The sequence below is a fragment of the Conger conger genome, chromosome 2 (assembly GCF_963514075.1).
Source record: "Conger conger chromosome 2, fConCon1.1, whole genome shotgun sequence".
NCBI lineage: Eukaryota > Metazoa > Chordata > Actinopteri > Anguilliformes > Congridae > Conger > Conger conger.
Window position 1 is genome coordinate 47,354,216 of NC_083761.1, and position 17,566 is coordinate 47,371,781.

At 43.3% G+C, this 17,566-nt stretch overlaps 1 protein-coding gene across 1 annotated transcript in view; it reads left to right on the top strand.

Moving 5' to 3' along the window:
* Window positions 1-6,217, top strand: part of LOC133121236 (rho GTPase-activating protein 23-like) — a 91,512-nt gene extending 85,295 nt beyond the window's left edge. The window contains exons 20-24 of the mRNA XM_061230441.1: window positions 1,749-1,874; window positions 1,987-2,028; window positions 2,576-2,669; window positions 4,091-4,122; window positions 4,811-6,217. Coding sequence (XP_061086425.1) covers window positions 1,749-1,874; window positions 1,987-2,028; window positions 2,576-2,669; window positions 4,091-4,122; window positions 4,811-6,217 — 1,701 coding nt within the window. The remainder of the gene's footprint in view (window positions 1-1,748; window positions 1,875-1,986; window positions 2,029-2,575; window positions 2,670-4,090; window positions 4,123-4,810) is intronic.
* Window positions 6,218-17,566: the final 11,349 nt, after the last annotated feature.

Below are 17,566 nucleotides of genomic sequence, written 5' to 3' on the forward strand. Positions count from 1 at the left end.
GTCTGGCTTGACAGTACTCTAATATACTGGGCGAGTATAGATAAACATACATGTAGTTAGGGGGTAAAATGTGGCCAGTACTGTGAGTGCTTCATTTACATTATACTAAATGGCATAGAGTTAACTAGCCTGCTCAACATAACCATAAACTAAACCCCAGTATCTTAGGGACAATTTTCTATGTTCATGTTGAGTTTGCTCTTTTCCCAGTTTTACACCCTGCACCAATGCCAAATACAGTTCACATTGGGCAGGAAAGTTATTTATCATCTATATCATTCTAATTTCATTTTTGCAGAGAATCACTTGGTGCCTGCTGCAAACATAACAAGCTGCAAAGACGATAGGGATTGATGGGAACCTGACCTTTTATGATTCCTGATGGAAGAGGCCCTTAAAAGTGAATGGGGTTTCCAGTAGAGTTGCACACAGACAATCTGAGATGTTGTCGCAGATGGTACTCATTCCATAAAGGGCTGATCCTCCTGAGATTGTGGGAGGATTGATGAGCCCCAGAGCACCAAGGGAGCCGCATCCTCAATAAAAGGGAGTTATTTATAGTGCAGGACTAAATTATTAGAGGGGTAGATAGTACAGTGTGTATATGACAAGGAGTCTCCAGGATGTCTGCCTGGTTTCCAGCTGGGATACCTCCTGTACCATGTGGGCAAAGTCCCAGTGCTGGGGAAGTAGGGGTGGATCCAGTGAAATCTATTTGCACAATTAGCAGTAAGATTAAGGAGTAGAACCTTTTTGGGAATGTCGCCAGGACTACATGCTAGAAAATGGAGACACAATTTTATTTGGAGGTTTAACATGTGGCTAAACATCTGGTGCAGGAAAGACGGTTCCAGGTTTTTGGGGCACTGGGACTCCTTTTGGGGCAGGGGTGACCTGTCTGAACATGAACTTCAGGAGTACAGCTGCTCAAGGATTATTTACTGGAGGATTCTTTAAACAAGGGACATGGGGAGCAGGGAGGTTAATTACTGACAGGAATAGGGAGGTGCTGAATGCCTGGATGGAAGCTATCAAGGCTACATACAATACATTGTTAAAATTGTATTATCATAAATATGTATCATAAATAAAAACTAAGATACATTTTTAAAAACAGAATTTTATTTTAGGTGGTTTAATGCCCCTGGGAGTGGAAGAGGGGAAGGGGAAAAGTACGAGTAATACTCTAAAAAAGATTTGTTTCAAAGGAGAAATGACTTTTTGGAACTTGAGCTTCTCAGGTGTAATGGGGGTTATGATAACACATAGTTGGGAGTACAGAGGCATGGCTTATAGAGGGGTATGTTCAGGGGTAGAAAGACGACACCCTCTCTGGGAATCAACCTGTAACATCTGATTTAAAGTCCAGCTCCCTAACCATGCTAAGATACTGCACCAATATAAGAGATACATACACTCTTCAGGTTTACCTAAAGGACACAAAAGGAGGATTTTCATAAATTACTTGGATTAACAAGTACTATGATTTTCCTGTTTATTATACATATATTATGCATTTTGCAATCAGCTCTTTTCAGTTTCTACCTTCTGCCATTAGTGGCACAGGTTAAATTATGGTTCATGGCACATGGTTCATTTAACCTATTACCAGCCAAGGAGTTTTTCCTTGCCACTGTCACCCTGGGCGTGCTCTTGGGGGCTTCCCCAGATCTCTGTAAAGCAGCTTTTTGACAATACCCTTTTAAAAAATGCCATACAAATAAAGTTGAAATAAATTCTGTGTTTAGATGGAGCCGCGTAACTTGGCCCTAGTTTTTGGCCCCACGTTGGTACGCACCTCAGAGGACAACATGACCGACATGGTGACCCACATGCCGGACCGCTACAAAATCGTGGAGACGCTCATCCAGCACGTGAGTGCATCTTCCCCTCCTAGCAGCACAGACCCCTCCCTTTATTCCCAGCAGCAGCACTGACATCCCCCTCCGCCCTGTACTGACCCTACATCTGTCTTCATTCTCCCAGCACGCCTGGTTCTTCAACGAGGGGTCGGACAAGGATGAAAAGGTACAGACTGCAATGCCGTTGAGTTGCTAGAAGCTTCCGTGTAAAAATATTTATGCCATGGGTATTTCAGCTTCCATGCAATCATAGCATGATTTCATCTTGAAAAAGTAAGCAAAGTGGATATTTACACAAGGATAAGGCATCTGTGGTATCTCTTGCCAAAATAATGGTCTTATGCGGCCTCCTAACATTTGTGTTAAGTAGATAACCAGATATATGTCTTACTAGATGCTTTTATCCAATGCAACATGATTATGAATGCATACATTGCATCAGTATATGTCAGGGGTGTCCAATCTTATCGAGAACAGGCCGGTGTGCGTGCAGGTTGTTGTTTTAGTGCAGGACTAAGACAGCTGATTCTACTCATCTAGGTCTTGATTAAAGAACAGGATTAGTTCATTAGTATACTCAGGTGTGTTACTGCTGGGCTAAAACAAAAACCTGCACCCACGCTGGCCCTTTTAGGATAAGATTGGACACCTCTGGTATATGTAGTCCCCGGGGTTAAATGTAGCCCATTACATCCGTCTCTGTCTTTCTGTAGACGCCGGTGGACACAGGGGACCTTCAGCCCGTCCCGAACATTGACCACCTGCTCTCCAACATCGGGAGGACAGGCCTGATGGGGGAGGCCTCAGGTGAGAGAGCAGCCCTGGTGGGGCCCTTTGTGTAGAGCAGACACCTGTGTACACCTGAGCCGCAGAGCGTGTCCCGAAACTGCTGAGTCATCTACCTCTGCCAAAGAGCTTCTATGAAAGGCTTTGATACTGCAACTTTTTTGACTTTCGCGAGTGTACCTTTTTCTCTTTCGTCCCCTGTTATTCTTTCTTTTTCATATGCTTTCTTCCCCACTGTCTTTCTCTGTGTTTCTGCGGCCTCTTAGCTGAGCCTGCGGAGCAGCCATTGCGGTAGGACAGGATTTCCCCTGGCATAGTGAGCGTGTGTGAGCCTGTGTTTTCTTGTGCGTGTGTGTGTGTGTACCTGTGTTACCCTCTGCAAATGAAATCCCTGCTCTTCTCCCTCTCAGTCTCAGTGTTGTAGTGATAATTGTAAGATGGTGTTTTGTGTAGAAGGGTAACATTTTCCTTAACTGAATGAGCTGATTAATTGAAATGGACAGTGAAAGTCTCTCTTGTGGGGCTTCCTGTAAACTGAGAGCAGCACTGTGACTGAGAGTGACTGCCCCTGTGCCCCCTCCACTGCTGTCAGCTGGTATTGTCTGCTTCACTACTGCATATTGTGTGTGCATGTGTGTGTGTGCGTGTGTGGGTGAGTGAGTGAGTGTGTGTGTGTGTATGTGCATGCATGTACGCGTACATGTGTGTGTGAGGGTGTGTGAGTGAGGGTGTGGGTGTTGGCGTGTTTGTGTTGCTGTGACTTGTGCCAAACATCTGAGCAATTGTTTCTAGAGCCCTATTACTTCAAATTCAATTTCCTATGTCTGTGCAGTTTGAATGTTCAAAGCTGTGTGTATTCACTCTTTCAGTTTCAATATTTGAGTATACATGTGTGTGAGTCTAATTCGTGTTGAATCAACCCTTAAAGCCCTGCCTCTCACAGCTCCCTTCACTATGTGGATGTAATCAGTGTGTGATGTGATGTCATCATTGTGTGCCACAGCTTTTCCCCTCCCAGGCTCCACCCAGACACAGATTTCACTTGGATGCCATGTTCTTTCAAACACAGTCTTTGAATGACAATCACTTGTGAACAACATGCCACACTTGCTCTACTGAGACTTACTTGTTCTTTTAAGAGTAGCATAGCACACAGTGTGGAGTCTCCTACCCGAGAGGAAGAGCACACCACAGACCTGTTCAGTATGGCTTATCTGCATATGAACGTCAGCTAAAGGAATTACATTTCACATATATACAGAATTACTCATGTCCTCAAATGCATTCTGAGTGACTTATTATAAATCCAGATATGGTTGTGTCTGTGTGTCTGTGTGTGAGCCTGTATGTCCGTGTGTGTGCTCATCCACTTACTTTTCTCAACAACATAGCGCAAGACTGTGATGCTAACCTCCTCTCTCCCTCTCTTGTCATCGGGGCAGACTCAACCAACAGCGACTCAGCTAAATCCAAGGTAAGAGAGACAGAGACAGGAACTAGCTCTGAGCTGTACTTCCTGTATTGAGTGTACATTTTTTCTTGGATAACTTGCATCATGCTGCACTTCCTGTATTGTGCGATGTATTTTATCAGTGGATCAGTGGTTACTGGCTGTTATTTCAGGCTCAGTGTCTTCTAAGCCAGCTTGGCAAACTGAAGGCCTGTTTATGAATACCCTGGTGGAAATTCCAGCTACCAGCCAAAAAAAGGAAGCTAGCTGGAACCAGCTTCTGCTCCAGCTGGATACAATCTGGCATTTGGTGAAGGTCTGATGTCTGTTCCAAGCTGGCCCACTAGCTGGACACAATCTAGCCAGCATGGTTGCTATCTCAACCGTCTTGTTGCCAGCTTTATCATCTCCAAACCAGATAAAACCTACTGGACCAATTTAAAACCAGACATGACCAGATTAAAACCAGCTGCACTAAGTTAAAACCAACTGGAACATCTTAAAATCAGACAAAACCAGACAAAACCAGATTAAAGCTAGCAGGACCGGTTTAAAACCAGACTGGAGCAGATTAAAACCAGGCTAGAACACCTTAAAACCAGACTGTACCTGCTAAAAATCAGACTGAACCATTTTAAAACCAGGCTGGAACCAAGATGGAAGTTCCACCAGGGTAGAAAATCACGGTGACATTTGTGACTCTGTGTGTCAGGGCTCATGGGGGTCGAAGCGGGATCTGAACGCCAAGGACTTCCTCTCACTGTCCATCATATCTGCCGTCACCCGCAAGCGCAAGAAGCGCCCCAACGCCCGCCTCCTGGGCAGCAGCACGGACGAGGACTCGGAGCACGAGCCGGTGAAGGCCAGCAACCGCGGCGGGCGGGTCCCCGAAACAGCCGAGCCGCAGGGAGCGGAAGGGGCGGGGGGAGGCGACACGGCACCCAGAGCGGAGGGCGAGGAGGACGACGAAGAAGAGGAGGAGGAAGAGGAGGAAGACGGGAAGGCGAGAGCAGAGGGGGCGGAGGAGCCTCCGGGGAGACTGTGCGAGGTCCAGGAGGAGGTGGTGGCGGAGGAGAGCGGCGGGGTGGGCGTGAAGGCGCAGCCCTGGGGCCCGGAGGACGCGCGCTCCATCGTGTCGGGCTACTCCACGCTCTCCACGCTGGGCCGCAGCCTGGCCTCTGAGGGCCGCGCCGACGAGGCGGACGACGAGCGCAGCGAGCTGGTGAGCGAGACGGACAACGAGAGCGGCTTCGCCTCGCGCTCCCTCACCCAGGAGCGCCCCGAGAAGCCGGCCGGGCCCCCGCGCAGCTTCCTGTACTCCCACTGCGGCAAAGCGCCCGCCACCCCCGCGCCCCACTCGCCGCCCCAGAAGTCCCCGGACCCGGCTGAGAGGAGCGCCGGCAGCAGGACTCCCTCGGCCACCCCTTCGTCCTCCTCCTTCTCCTCCTCCTCCACCGCGCACCGAATCCACAGCCGGCCCTCCTTCAACTCCCACAAGCTCATCCAGTGCGACACGCTGGCGCGGAAGAAGCTGAAGGGCGAAAAGGCCAAGGCCCGATCCCTAGACCTGGAGCTGCTCACGCCGGGGAGGAAAGAGGAAGGCACGGGGCCTCAGGTCTCTCGAGAGCCGGCCGCCCGGGTCAAGTCCTTGTCGTGTAGCAGTCAGGACAGCGTGCCCCCGGCTCTGACCCCGGCCCTCGTCCCTGCCCCCGCGGCCCTCAGGGGCAACGAGGCGGCCTCGTTCTCCCCCGGGCAGGCCTCGCTGGCGGAGCAGGTGCGGGCGCGGCTCCTGGGCTCGGCAGAGGATGTGCGGGGCGTGGGGCTGCGCAAGCCCGTCTCCCCGGAGACGCGGCGCAAGAAGCGGGCATGGCGCAGGCACACCGTGGTGGTCGGGTCGGGCGACATGCCCGCCGGCACCCCCCCGGAAGCCCCGCCCGGCGACGCTCCCCCGTGCGCGGACGCCGTCGCCCCCGGAGGCGAGCGAGACGTCATCAAACCGAAGGGCCCCCACCGAGGTCGTGAGCAGCACGCCATAGGACAGGTCGTCCGGCTTGACCCTGAGCCCGCTGCCATCCCGACGCAGTGCACTCCAGCGTCCAGGTTCCACCAGTACCTGTAGGGGGAGCTGCTGAGCCATGGGAGATCAAAAGAAAGGGCAGGGTAGTACCTCTGCCGCAGTAGCCTCCTGCATATAGGACAAGCTCCGATGCGACAGCTCTAAGATGGCTGCTGTCCGTGACAGTAGGGGGCAGCAGAGAGGTGTAGGAGAGGTGTAGTCACCTTAACCCCTAATGGCACAGAGCTGCAGGCCTGTAACCCTAACACCAAATGCTTCCACAGCCTCATTCCTATTGGCCATACTGGCCTGGCAGGAGCATTGCAGTGTTGCCAAAGCTTCTGCAAAAGAGTCCTGAAACCGGATATGATAGAGGTGAGGCACACGTTCCAGTACGTGTAATGGCCTTCTGGCCAAGTCTCTTTGTTCACCCTGCCAGTGCTGGAGGAGGGCAGCCAGTGAGTCCGGCCTGACAGATCTTTCTGGGCCTGCAGAGCAACCAGTGGTTTACTGGAGAAGCTACTGTTCCATTACCAAGGGGATTCAGGCACACTCGGGAAGCAAGTGAGAACACACAAGTACACACACACATATATACACACACACACTAACAAACATACACACACATACACATGCACGGCCACACACACATGCATTCACACACACACACACACACACACACACAAAGAGCAGTCCTGACAGTATTACACTCTGCTACAGCAGGAGCACAATAGGAGGTGGGGTAAATGGAGAGAGGTATTTGACCCCCTTACTTCATGTGTGTTAAAAAGCCCTGGTGCTTTTTTATTCTTGAACATTGCTCTCCTCGTTGCTCTGATGAACTACAGAAGTTAGCTACCCACTTAGCTTCTTGACAAAAATGCAGTGTGAGAGGCTTTGCGTCACACACCCCTGCTCTGCCCTGTGCGCCCTCCCAACACCGTTTGTCCATCCGTCTCTGTCGTTCCGTCTTTATGTCCGTTCCTGTATGTGTGCATCTGTGTGTCTGCAGGCGTGCCTGCCCACACGCATGTGAGTTTGGTATTGTGTTAATCGATTTTGTAACATTTGTACAAAGCCTTGCTAAGTTAACCTCAGTGTATATATTATACATATATATATATATTTCATTATAATATTTGTTTTGTTGTTTTTCATTGTTTACAATGGTGCATTCTGGTGCACAGTCATTTCTTTTATGCTGTTACTTGAAATGTTACCCTATCTATGTTTCTATTTGTTTTCTTTTATATATTACATTAAATATATGTATTTATATATGTGTACATATATGTACACATATGTATACATAATTTGAAATATATTTTGTAAGAAAAAATAAGTACTTTTATTGTGAATTGAACTCTTGGGGTGTTCCTGTGTAAAACTAAAACAAAAAAACTAAACTAAATGAAAGTTCCTTCTTTCTTGTGACTCTTTCTCCTGGCTTCAGGTACTCTGCAGAAATCTTTCCATCTATTTTTCTAACGCAAGTGCAATGGCAAACCAGCCCACTTGTGCAATTCTCTGTAACAGTGCATCACAAAGCAAATGCTTAATTTTCAACATTTCAACATTTCCCACCTAGACGTAAAAAAGGTCTTCCCCTATATTGGTGTGGGCTCATCGATCCTGTTACTTCACCAAATAGCCAACACAGGACTGGCCCCTACCTCACCCTCCCTCATCCTACAAGTCCCTGTCTTTCTAAAGCCTTCCATATGACAGTAAATATGATTAACAAAAACTAAAGTTTGTCCTACACCAGCCCTACTCAACTCCACGTCCTGTGGGCCACAGTGTCTGCAGCCATTTGCTTCACCCGTGCGCTAAACTATCTGATTTCAATAATTAGCCGATTATCTGAACCAAGCAGGTGAAATAATTATCGAAAAATCAGGTGGTGTAGCGCACGGGCCGAGCAAATACCCACAGACACTGTGGCTCGCGAGGACGTGGGGTTGAGTAGCGGCGTCTCACACTTACACGTCTCTGCAGTGTCACGCTGGGCGCAACGTCTGCGGAGAAACAACTCCTGCGTGGGCGCCTCATTTATATGTAAACACGGAGATGTGTATTTATGGCATTCTGTAGGTGTGAGGTGCGAAGGCAGTGTTTAGTCCACTTTTTAAAGGCTTTCTCTGGTCGCTTGCCAAGGACCGTCTATTACTGCCACCGTTTCTGAATAAAACACCTTGCCTGGGAAAAGTCTCATCTAATTCCACTCATGGCCCAGTAATGCTGACATATACCCTCTATCTAAATTTCATCTTGCTCCCTTCCCTGGTGAATTCCTTCATTCCTGCATGCCTGGATCGAGGTGAGCGGCAGTTCAGATTTTACTGTGGGCCGCTCATCTTGCTGGGGTTGCATTTCAACGACATGTAATATTTTATGCTTAACGGAACAACGCAGTGCCCAGCTTGCAAGCGTACGCTGGCACAGCTGCCGGGCCGACGCCGTTTTGCGAATCGGCACTCTAGCTGTCTGTCGGTGGACAGTCGAAGCGACACAGTCGAGATGAGGGCCAGGTGTGAAGAGAACGGAAAGGAGTTTGTGAGCAGCGCTGCTGCTCGTGGACCGTGTTGATTTTTGAAGCGCTGGCAGATCAACAGCTGCCACTGTCCCATAGGTACTTGGTTGTTCAGCATAGCGATACCCAGCTACTATAGGAGCCGCAGGTTTGCTAAATGCAGGGAAATATTTTGATGAGTAAATTAGCTGTCTGATAATGTCACTTATACACAGCGTACAGTAAGTGCTGCGGGGTGCTACTTTTCTGCAGGGAGGAGAGGTTCTTTACACAGGGTAGCCATTATGATCATTGACAAAAACTTGCAAGGCAAGGTCCAGATTGTGAGCCAGGCTAGATCATGTTCAGAATCATTCATACAGGAAAAGAATAACTTCCTCTTTGCACTTCCTGTATGACGTATAGAATCACATTTTTTCAGCAGTTGAGGGAACGTTAATAATCCTGAACCGAGGCCAATCTGTGTGTAGACTCTTTTTGGGATTGTGTTGTGGCTGAAGGGTTAAAAAGATAAGGAAGTATAGAAGGCATTGCTTTGGGAAGTGATGGTGAGGGATGCAGGAAGGCCTGAATTATTTCTGGTCTGTTGCAGGTTACAGTGTCTCCATGAGATATATCTGGAGTGGTGATGAACTGAAGTGGCTGCTGTCCAACCAGTGTCTTGTTGAAATGTGTCAGAGCAGACATGTTTACGCCGTGGCACCAGCCTTTTGAAATACCAACTCTGAGAACAGTGAACAGGGTTGTAAATGGCAGTATATAGCATCAAAATCAGCCAATCAAATTTCATCCAGGTTATTTTCATTTTGACAAGAATACGCTTGCAGGCTTGAATCCAGGTTATGAGTTTGATTCCTGAATATACAGGATTTGCCCATTAGGTTGTCCTCAAGATAACATTCACCAATATGCTTCAAACAAAATGAAGGGCAACCAGTGTGTGCCAGAGCAGATTTCTGACACCCAACAGGGAGGCCAGCTTTGATCCCTTGGTATTAGTCATCCATAGAAATGGCCAGAAGTTGACAGCCATTTCCCACAAATTCTGATATTTTCTCTGCAGTAGACATCAGTAGACACAACTTCAACTTCTTTTTGATTTGAATAGGTTCCATCGTTTTCTGTTGTTGTGCATTTGCTTTTTCTTAAAATGTCCCTAGGAAGTGCCTAATTTCTGGAGTGTGTCATCTCTTGTTGTATTTGGGGTTTCTCTGTTTCTTTCATTCTTCCTTGTTTGCTGCAGCGTTATTTCAGGATATTTTTTATTTTAGTTACATTTCTTTTCACCTTGTCATTACGGGCTCAGAGGTTGATGAAAAGAATGATAAGGCTTATCGCTGGAAGGCTTGGAAAAGCTCCACTCAGCACATCTATGCAGATCCTGTTCTACCTTAGGGAAAACACATAGTAAAAGCAAATGCAAGGGTGGCAAAATTCATATGAAGCATTTCTTGGTTTGTTTTTTTTTTCCTTTTTAGACACTTCCTAATTTTGTTTGTTCTCTGCTGGAAACTGAGGAAACCTGGTTCATGGAAACCATATATAGTATTAAAAAAAATAACTCTGGTACTCTGTACTTCCATTCCATAAGGATTGATGCACAATGTTGTGGTAGATTGTCAGTTTTCCAAAAAAATAACAAGAAACAAATTCTAATCATTCCTACAGAGGCCTTGAAGTAAAATTTTCAAAATTCAAACAAGAATTTCACGGAGATTCACGTGTGTGCTCTAAATGTATGTATCAACATTTTAAAATGTATGCAAATAATTGCTGTATAGTTTGAGATTTTTTTGTACATATTGTCTTTGAATGTGTAACATATTGTGTAAAGAATATTTTGGATTGTTCTCAGAAAACTGTTGCTAATATGAAAATGGCCTAGCATAACAAAGGCAGCATGCATGAGACTGGTCCCTTTAATTCTTACATGGTTCAGTGCTTTAAAACAATGCAACCCCTGAAACAAGGTCTATATATGTTGGAAATAAATGGAATTCTGTATAAAAAATAACAACATGGTGTGAACATTTGCTTGGTTCATATTCTCAACCATCACTGATTGTTGAGAATAAGCAGAATATAGATTTGAATATTTTACTTAGAATTTGATAATCAATCATAGGACAGTCAATAATAATTGTATGGGTATTGTAGAAATGGCAATGCAAATATAGGGATACCTTTTGAAATCTCGATCACCTATTGTTGGTAAATAGGTCTGTATGCTTTGAAGGTGTATATGGGAAGATTAGTCCTTTGAAAATGATATATAGTTCTTAAAGAGGCTGTAAAGTGGCTGGAATTATTTTTAATAACCATAAATTATCACATAATGTCAATTGTATGGGTGTGGTCTGGACTGACTCACCACCCCAACTTCCTCCTCATCTCCTCCCAAAATGTACCACCTACAAGTACATTTTATTGGAGAAGGAGAGAGACTACAATTCTCTCAATAAAAATCTCTATATAAAAATCAGCAATGAGACTAAAACATGTATTGGCCTTTCATTCTTGATGTCATCAAGGTACCTGACCCAATGACTCAATTGATGGAATAGATGGAAATGGAAATGGACATTGCAATGCATTTGATTTCTCTCATTTCATTTATGCTTAATGGATACCATAATAACACTATGCAATATAGTTAGAAGTCATTCACAGATGTACCTTTACAGTCACTTTAAATACATAGTTTATATAATAATAATAATAATAATAATAATATATATATATATATATATATATATATAATGCTTAAGCATTGTAATATCTCTTACACTGCATTCTGCATTCTACTGACTGCCAGACTTGTGACTGCCCATCTTCATTCATCTTCAGCTTTGTGAAGGTTATATTTTCTTCTGTAAAACCATTACCTTTACACTCGCTCCAGACCTTCCGTACGAACTATTCCTTGTGGCTGTTCAATTGTATTGCAGGCATGAGATATTATCTCATGACATTCTACATCTGTCAACAGCCATGATATCTGAAGAGAATAAACGTGTAGCCTACGAACTGGGCAGTGTAAATGTTAGTCAGTTTAGTTATTTACAAGCGACGGCATGAACTTGGTGTGGTTTGCATGAACCATAGAATTGTGCAATTGACATAAACGACATTGCCCAATAGTTAAAAGGAAGCTCCTGAAACAAAGGCATTCGCGTTAACAACTGAGCCGAGCGAAAATAGCTTAACATAAGTATAAACACTTATGTGTGAGATATTCACATTCAAACTGCGCTGTAACACTGTTGGAAGACTTCACGAAAGAAACGATAGACCCTCCGTGTGTTTTAGCGACCAGACAAATTACCTTGCATATGAGGATGAGTCCTTACCATTGTCCACAACCAACCTGTCAAAGTTTGCCAACATGATATTTCATTTGCTGGACACAATACTATTGATTGGACCAAAGAATATGTAGGCCTATGCTCTTGCCTGCACCTCTGTTAACTGCACTTCAATGTCGCATTCAGAGAAAAAAAAGTTAAAAAATTAAATTCTGCCATTATGTTCGCTTATGTTTTACTACAATTGCGTTATTTGGTACAGATTTATTGCCATTTTAAAGCAACTTAAATAGCTAAATAAGATGCACTAAGTTACCAAATTAGGATAAGTGAGGGCGTTTTATTTGCAGACCTTAACGTGATGATTTGTGATTCATGAATAAAAGGGGTGTAGCTACGTGTGATTTACGACATTTTTTCCATCTGTACGCCCATTTTTTCCATCCGTACGCCCAACTGGTCCTATGATAAAAAGCAGAATGAAATTCATGGCAATTCTTTGCATGAGGCCCCAGGAGTGAATGGGGGTGGTTATACTATATTTTCAAATATGATCAATTATTTTCATATTAAACCTGCGTATACCATGATATATTTCAGCTTATTTGGTTTGTTAAGGTGCCCAGTCGTATTGTTCAGCCCCAGTCGTATAGTTCTACAATAAGACACGAGATTGCGTCAGGAGATGTTTTATTTAAATGGCTGCTCATCCTTGCATGCATTGATGTTATTGCAGGGTCTGCCTCTCACCACAAGCCTGAGAATGGAAGAAGACTGGAACTCAGTTACAGTATCTTGCAGTCATGAGCTACACACACATAGTCAATATAATCAGATCAAATGAATGACACCATAATTTTGTTCATGAAAATGATGTGGGTGGGGAGGAGTGGTGGGGGTCTTGAATCAGTACAGATAGGAAACATACACAAGCCACCTCATTCAGGAGTCAAATTTACCAGATGGCATCTTCAGTAACGATTACATTTCTATGCTCCTATTTTGATGTGTTATCACATTTCAGTACAGTATCTAATCAGTATTGAATGCATTAAAAATCAGCAGGAGGATTTTGTTCCGGTTAGCTCTCTTGTGCCTGTGATGTTTTATGCAGATCTGTGAGTCCTCTTAAATTCTTCGTCATTTAAATTGGTTTAATATTGGTATAATATATTACTTGGATTTTAGTCCATGGTATGGCAGATGGGGACAAAACACTTTCGATTGTCAAAATGAGGAAAAATGACGCCAGTCTCTGTGCCAGAATGCTGCTCTATTTATGCTTTGTGCTGTTTAGAATTGCTATTGTTTCTATAAATCAGGTGCTCCACTGAGTCATACTTTTCAGAATAACAAATCAAACCTTGAATTTTCTTGAAGGATTAATGTTTATCTTTTTACAGTATAGTGTTGTACAGAATGTCTGGGTATATCAGTCATTTTGCAGGGTTATAAACAGATGGCACTGCAATGCCTAAATCTGCAGTACAAATACCTACTGAGGGAAGTGTTTGATCGATTTTTAAAATATTGTATAAATAGTTAAATGTCAGCGATAAAGTGATTCATCAGTCTCCTTTATTTCTGATGGCATGGATAGGTACTTATCATCAGCAGATTCCATTCAAAAGTTTGTTACCACACACACACACAGTTCAACCCATTACACTGTTCTACCAGAGTTAATTCTTGTTTGCATTATCAACTCTGGTGATTGGGGTAATAATTCACACATGGATGCTTAAGCACCTAAACATTAAAATTATACAATTGTTTGCAGCTGCATCATAAATGCCCATAGGTCAATTTCTCCAAGAGGATAATTAATACTTCCTGAGGGCATCATTGCAAAGAAGTTTGCCTTATCAGCAACACAACTACAGTGCCCTCCCGTAATGTATGGGACAAAGACCCTTTATGTCTTGATTTGCCTCTGATTTTCCACCATTTTAGATTTTTTATTATAAATTTTGGTTTCACCGTGTCGAAATAACAGCAGAGTTTATCCATAGTCTCCCCATTTCAGTGCACCATAAGGTTTAGGACACATGGCTTCCCAGGTGTTTGTAATTGTTCTGTTGTGTTTAATTGCCTCCTTAATGCAGATATACGAGAGCTCTCTGAACCTAGTCTTTTGATCACCTTTGGAAACTATTATTGCTGTTTATCAACATGACGACCTAAGTTGTGCCGATGAAAGTCATAGAAGCCAGTCTGAGAAACAAGAATAAAACGGGTAGAGACATCAGCCAAACCTTAGGCTTACCAAAATCAACTGTTTTGGAACATAATTTAGAGGAAAGAGAGCACCGGTGAGCGTACTAATCACAAAGGGACTGGCAGGCCAAGGAAGACCTCCACAGCTGATGACTCCATATAATAATTCTCTCCATAAGAAAGAAAAATCCCCAAACACCTGTCTGACAGATCAGAAACACTCCCCAGGAGTCAAGTGTGGATTTGTCAATGACTTCATTGACAGAAGACTTAATGGACTGAAATACAGAGGCTACACTGCAAGATGCAAATCACAGTGGAAAACAGGATGGCTAGCTTACAATTAGCCAAGAAGTACTAAAAAAAAGCAACCACAGTTCTGGAAAAGGGTCTTGTAGACAGATGAGACGAAGATGAATTTATATCACAGTGATGGCAAGAGCGAAGGAACTGCCCAAGATCCAAAGCATACTACCTGTGAAAAAGGGTGGTGGGGATGTTATGGCCTTAACATCAAAACCAATTCTTCAATGGACTGGCTGCATTAAGCGTGTTGCAAGTGAAATCATTCATCAGAATGTATCGAAGGGGTGTGTGTCGGAATGCTTAGATGACAGACAGACGCGACAGTGAGTTCTTGGCAGGCATCAATAACCCTCACGCAACCAATATATTTTGCACCCATTAATGACCAACTGGACCAACTGGATATGACCACAATTTCAAACGAATGAAAAAGAAACCCCAATCAATTAAAAAAACATGTTTAAAATGTAATTAAACACATAAAATACATTTCATTTTCATAAACATTAAGTATATATATATATATATATATATATATATATATATATATATATATATATATATATATATATATATATATATTATTACAATTACAGCACATTTAGGAATAATTAATGGCACTTCCATTGGCTTTACATAGGGCAATAGTAAGCCATTAGGCATGTAACCCATATGTGGCCAATATATAATGTTATTACGATAACATTGGGATTAGTTGCATATATCCTTGTTTTGAATGTGATGTGACACCCTTTTCTGATATTTATTTACTCAATCAGGGGAGTCAGTGATACATATTCACAAGCTCTGTATTTGCCGTTGCTAAACTGTTCTACTGCCACAGAGCCACACACGCCCCCTACTTCATGCTGCAGCCCAAAACCAGAAACAATGGGTTCTATTTATTGGTTGATTAATAGGTTGATTGACAAAGTCAATGGAAGGATCAAATATATTACCATTAAGATATTAATAAAGTTGGTCGCTTGAGGGTTAAAAAATAATAATAAAAGAATTCGCAGATCAACACAGTTGTCTATGTGACGTCCGAAGCGATTATATTTGTTTAAAGGCCGTCATATTGTTACAGTGGTTGTCCTGCTAATAAAGTAGGCTCGGTCGTTGAGTTCAAAAGAAAAAACAAACTTCTTGCAAAAGCTCTGCTACGGAGAAAGCTACGCTACTGTCTGCAATGCTCCAGTAGCTTGAAACTCCTCTATCGTATGGCTACCAATCTGTCTATGTTTCCTACTTCCGTTGATATTCTAAAAATCTTGTCAGTCAATGCAATGAGCAACAGGCTGTGTAACACAGAAAATACATAGATGTGTTGATGCGATATTTCGAAAGTGTGATAGTCCAATCTGAAGCAGCCGCCAGCAACAAAACACGGTTTGGGACATTTTAAAATGGCAATGCTTGTTGGCTATTTTAAATCAAGCCTAGCTCACTGAGTTCGGTGAGATTTTACGTAGCCCTGGAAAATTACTGTAATGTAATCTGGTTCGTTAAATGTGTGATAATCACCAGATGACCAAGATTTTGTGTATAAGTGCAAATGAAAATCTCAGCCATGTATTAACTATTCATGACATGCTTTAATGAAGGATGTATGCACGCAAGAACGAACACAGGAAATAAAACGAAATGAAACCATTATATTTTAAGGGTGTGGATATCACATTGCTATAAAGATTTAGGTTATTAACAACAATCACATACATTGTTATAATTAAATATGAATTGAATCCTAAGTAACATATCATTAATGTATCGTACAGGTACAAAATAAATAATATAAACACTGAAGTTTGAATGAGGGATAGGCTACAACGTATATTGATTTTTTTCCGCACAGGTATCATACCAGAATCAATTAACTTCTTTGCTTGCTCCGGTTTGCATATAAAAAAGCTGGCCATGCCCTGTTCCACTTTTTTGTTCATAATATTAAGAACTGTTAACTGTAGCAAGAAAGCTTTCATCAACGAAATCACTGCAAATATAAATCTAGGGCGAAGAGGAAGTTTTGTTGAGCAGTTTGTCAAACAGAACAGTGGATGATATTATGATGGGCATTTCATTTTGGCAGTTACCTGTAGTTCTTGGGTACAGATTGATTTATTGGATCTCTAGCTCCTGTAGAACATGCAGGGTGGTGATCATTCCAGCTATACCATCATGCACCCTGCTAAGCAAGTGGTTAGAACTTGGATGAGAAGCCTCCTGGGGTTGGAGGCCCAGTAGGGGATGATCTTCCCTCTCGCCAAATAAACCCTAATGCACCAAAGCAGTGATGAGGACACTGTGCTTTTGGATAAGATGTTAAATCATATTTCTGACTCACTGTGGTCGTTAAAAGATCCTGTGACACTCAATGCAAAGAGTAGGGGTGTCCTGCCACCCAGTCATCCCCAGGTCAATTGGCTAAAAATGTTCTCTCCCCCTCCACTTTAACTGATGTGTGGTGAGCGTTCTCATGCAAAATGGCTGCCTTGCACCACCCAGGGGTGGGTGCTACACATTTGGTGGTGGTTGTGGCAAGTATCACTCTAAAGTACTTTAAGGGTGAGGAAAGTTGCTATATAAATGCAAGCTGTCATCTTAATCACTGATGCTCCTGCCAAATGTTATCCACAGCAATTGTGTTTTTCATAGTCTGGAGTTCTCTTGTAGACGTGTCAGCAGGCACTCCTTTCCAGAATCTTTATTCATGGAAAGGTCTCTTTATTCATGGAAAGCCCCCCATCTACCTATAAATCTGCCATACGAAATGCTATTAAATTCAAAACAGATGAGCGATTATGTACACATTCATTGAGTTACTTGTATGCTAAACTCCTTGAAATGACATCAAAAGACAAATCGTAACAATATGGTTGTCTGCACAGGAAATCTGTAAAAATCCTCCCAGAACTGTCTATTTGGTCTATGTTCAGCATTTAAATTTTATTTAAGGACATTACCCCCAACTTTAATAGACATTCAGTGGCTTTAGACCTACAGTGACCACTAGCATTAAAATTCTCAATGAGTGCTTTCACTGCAGCT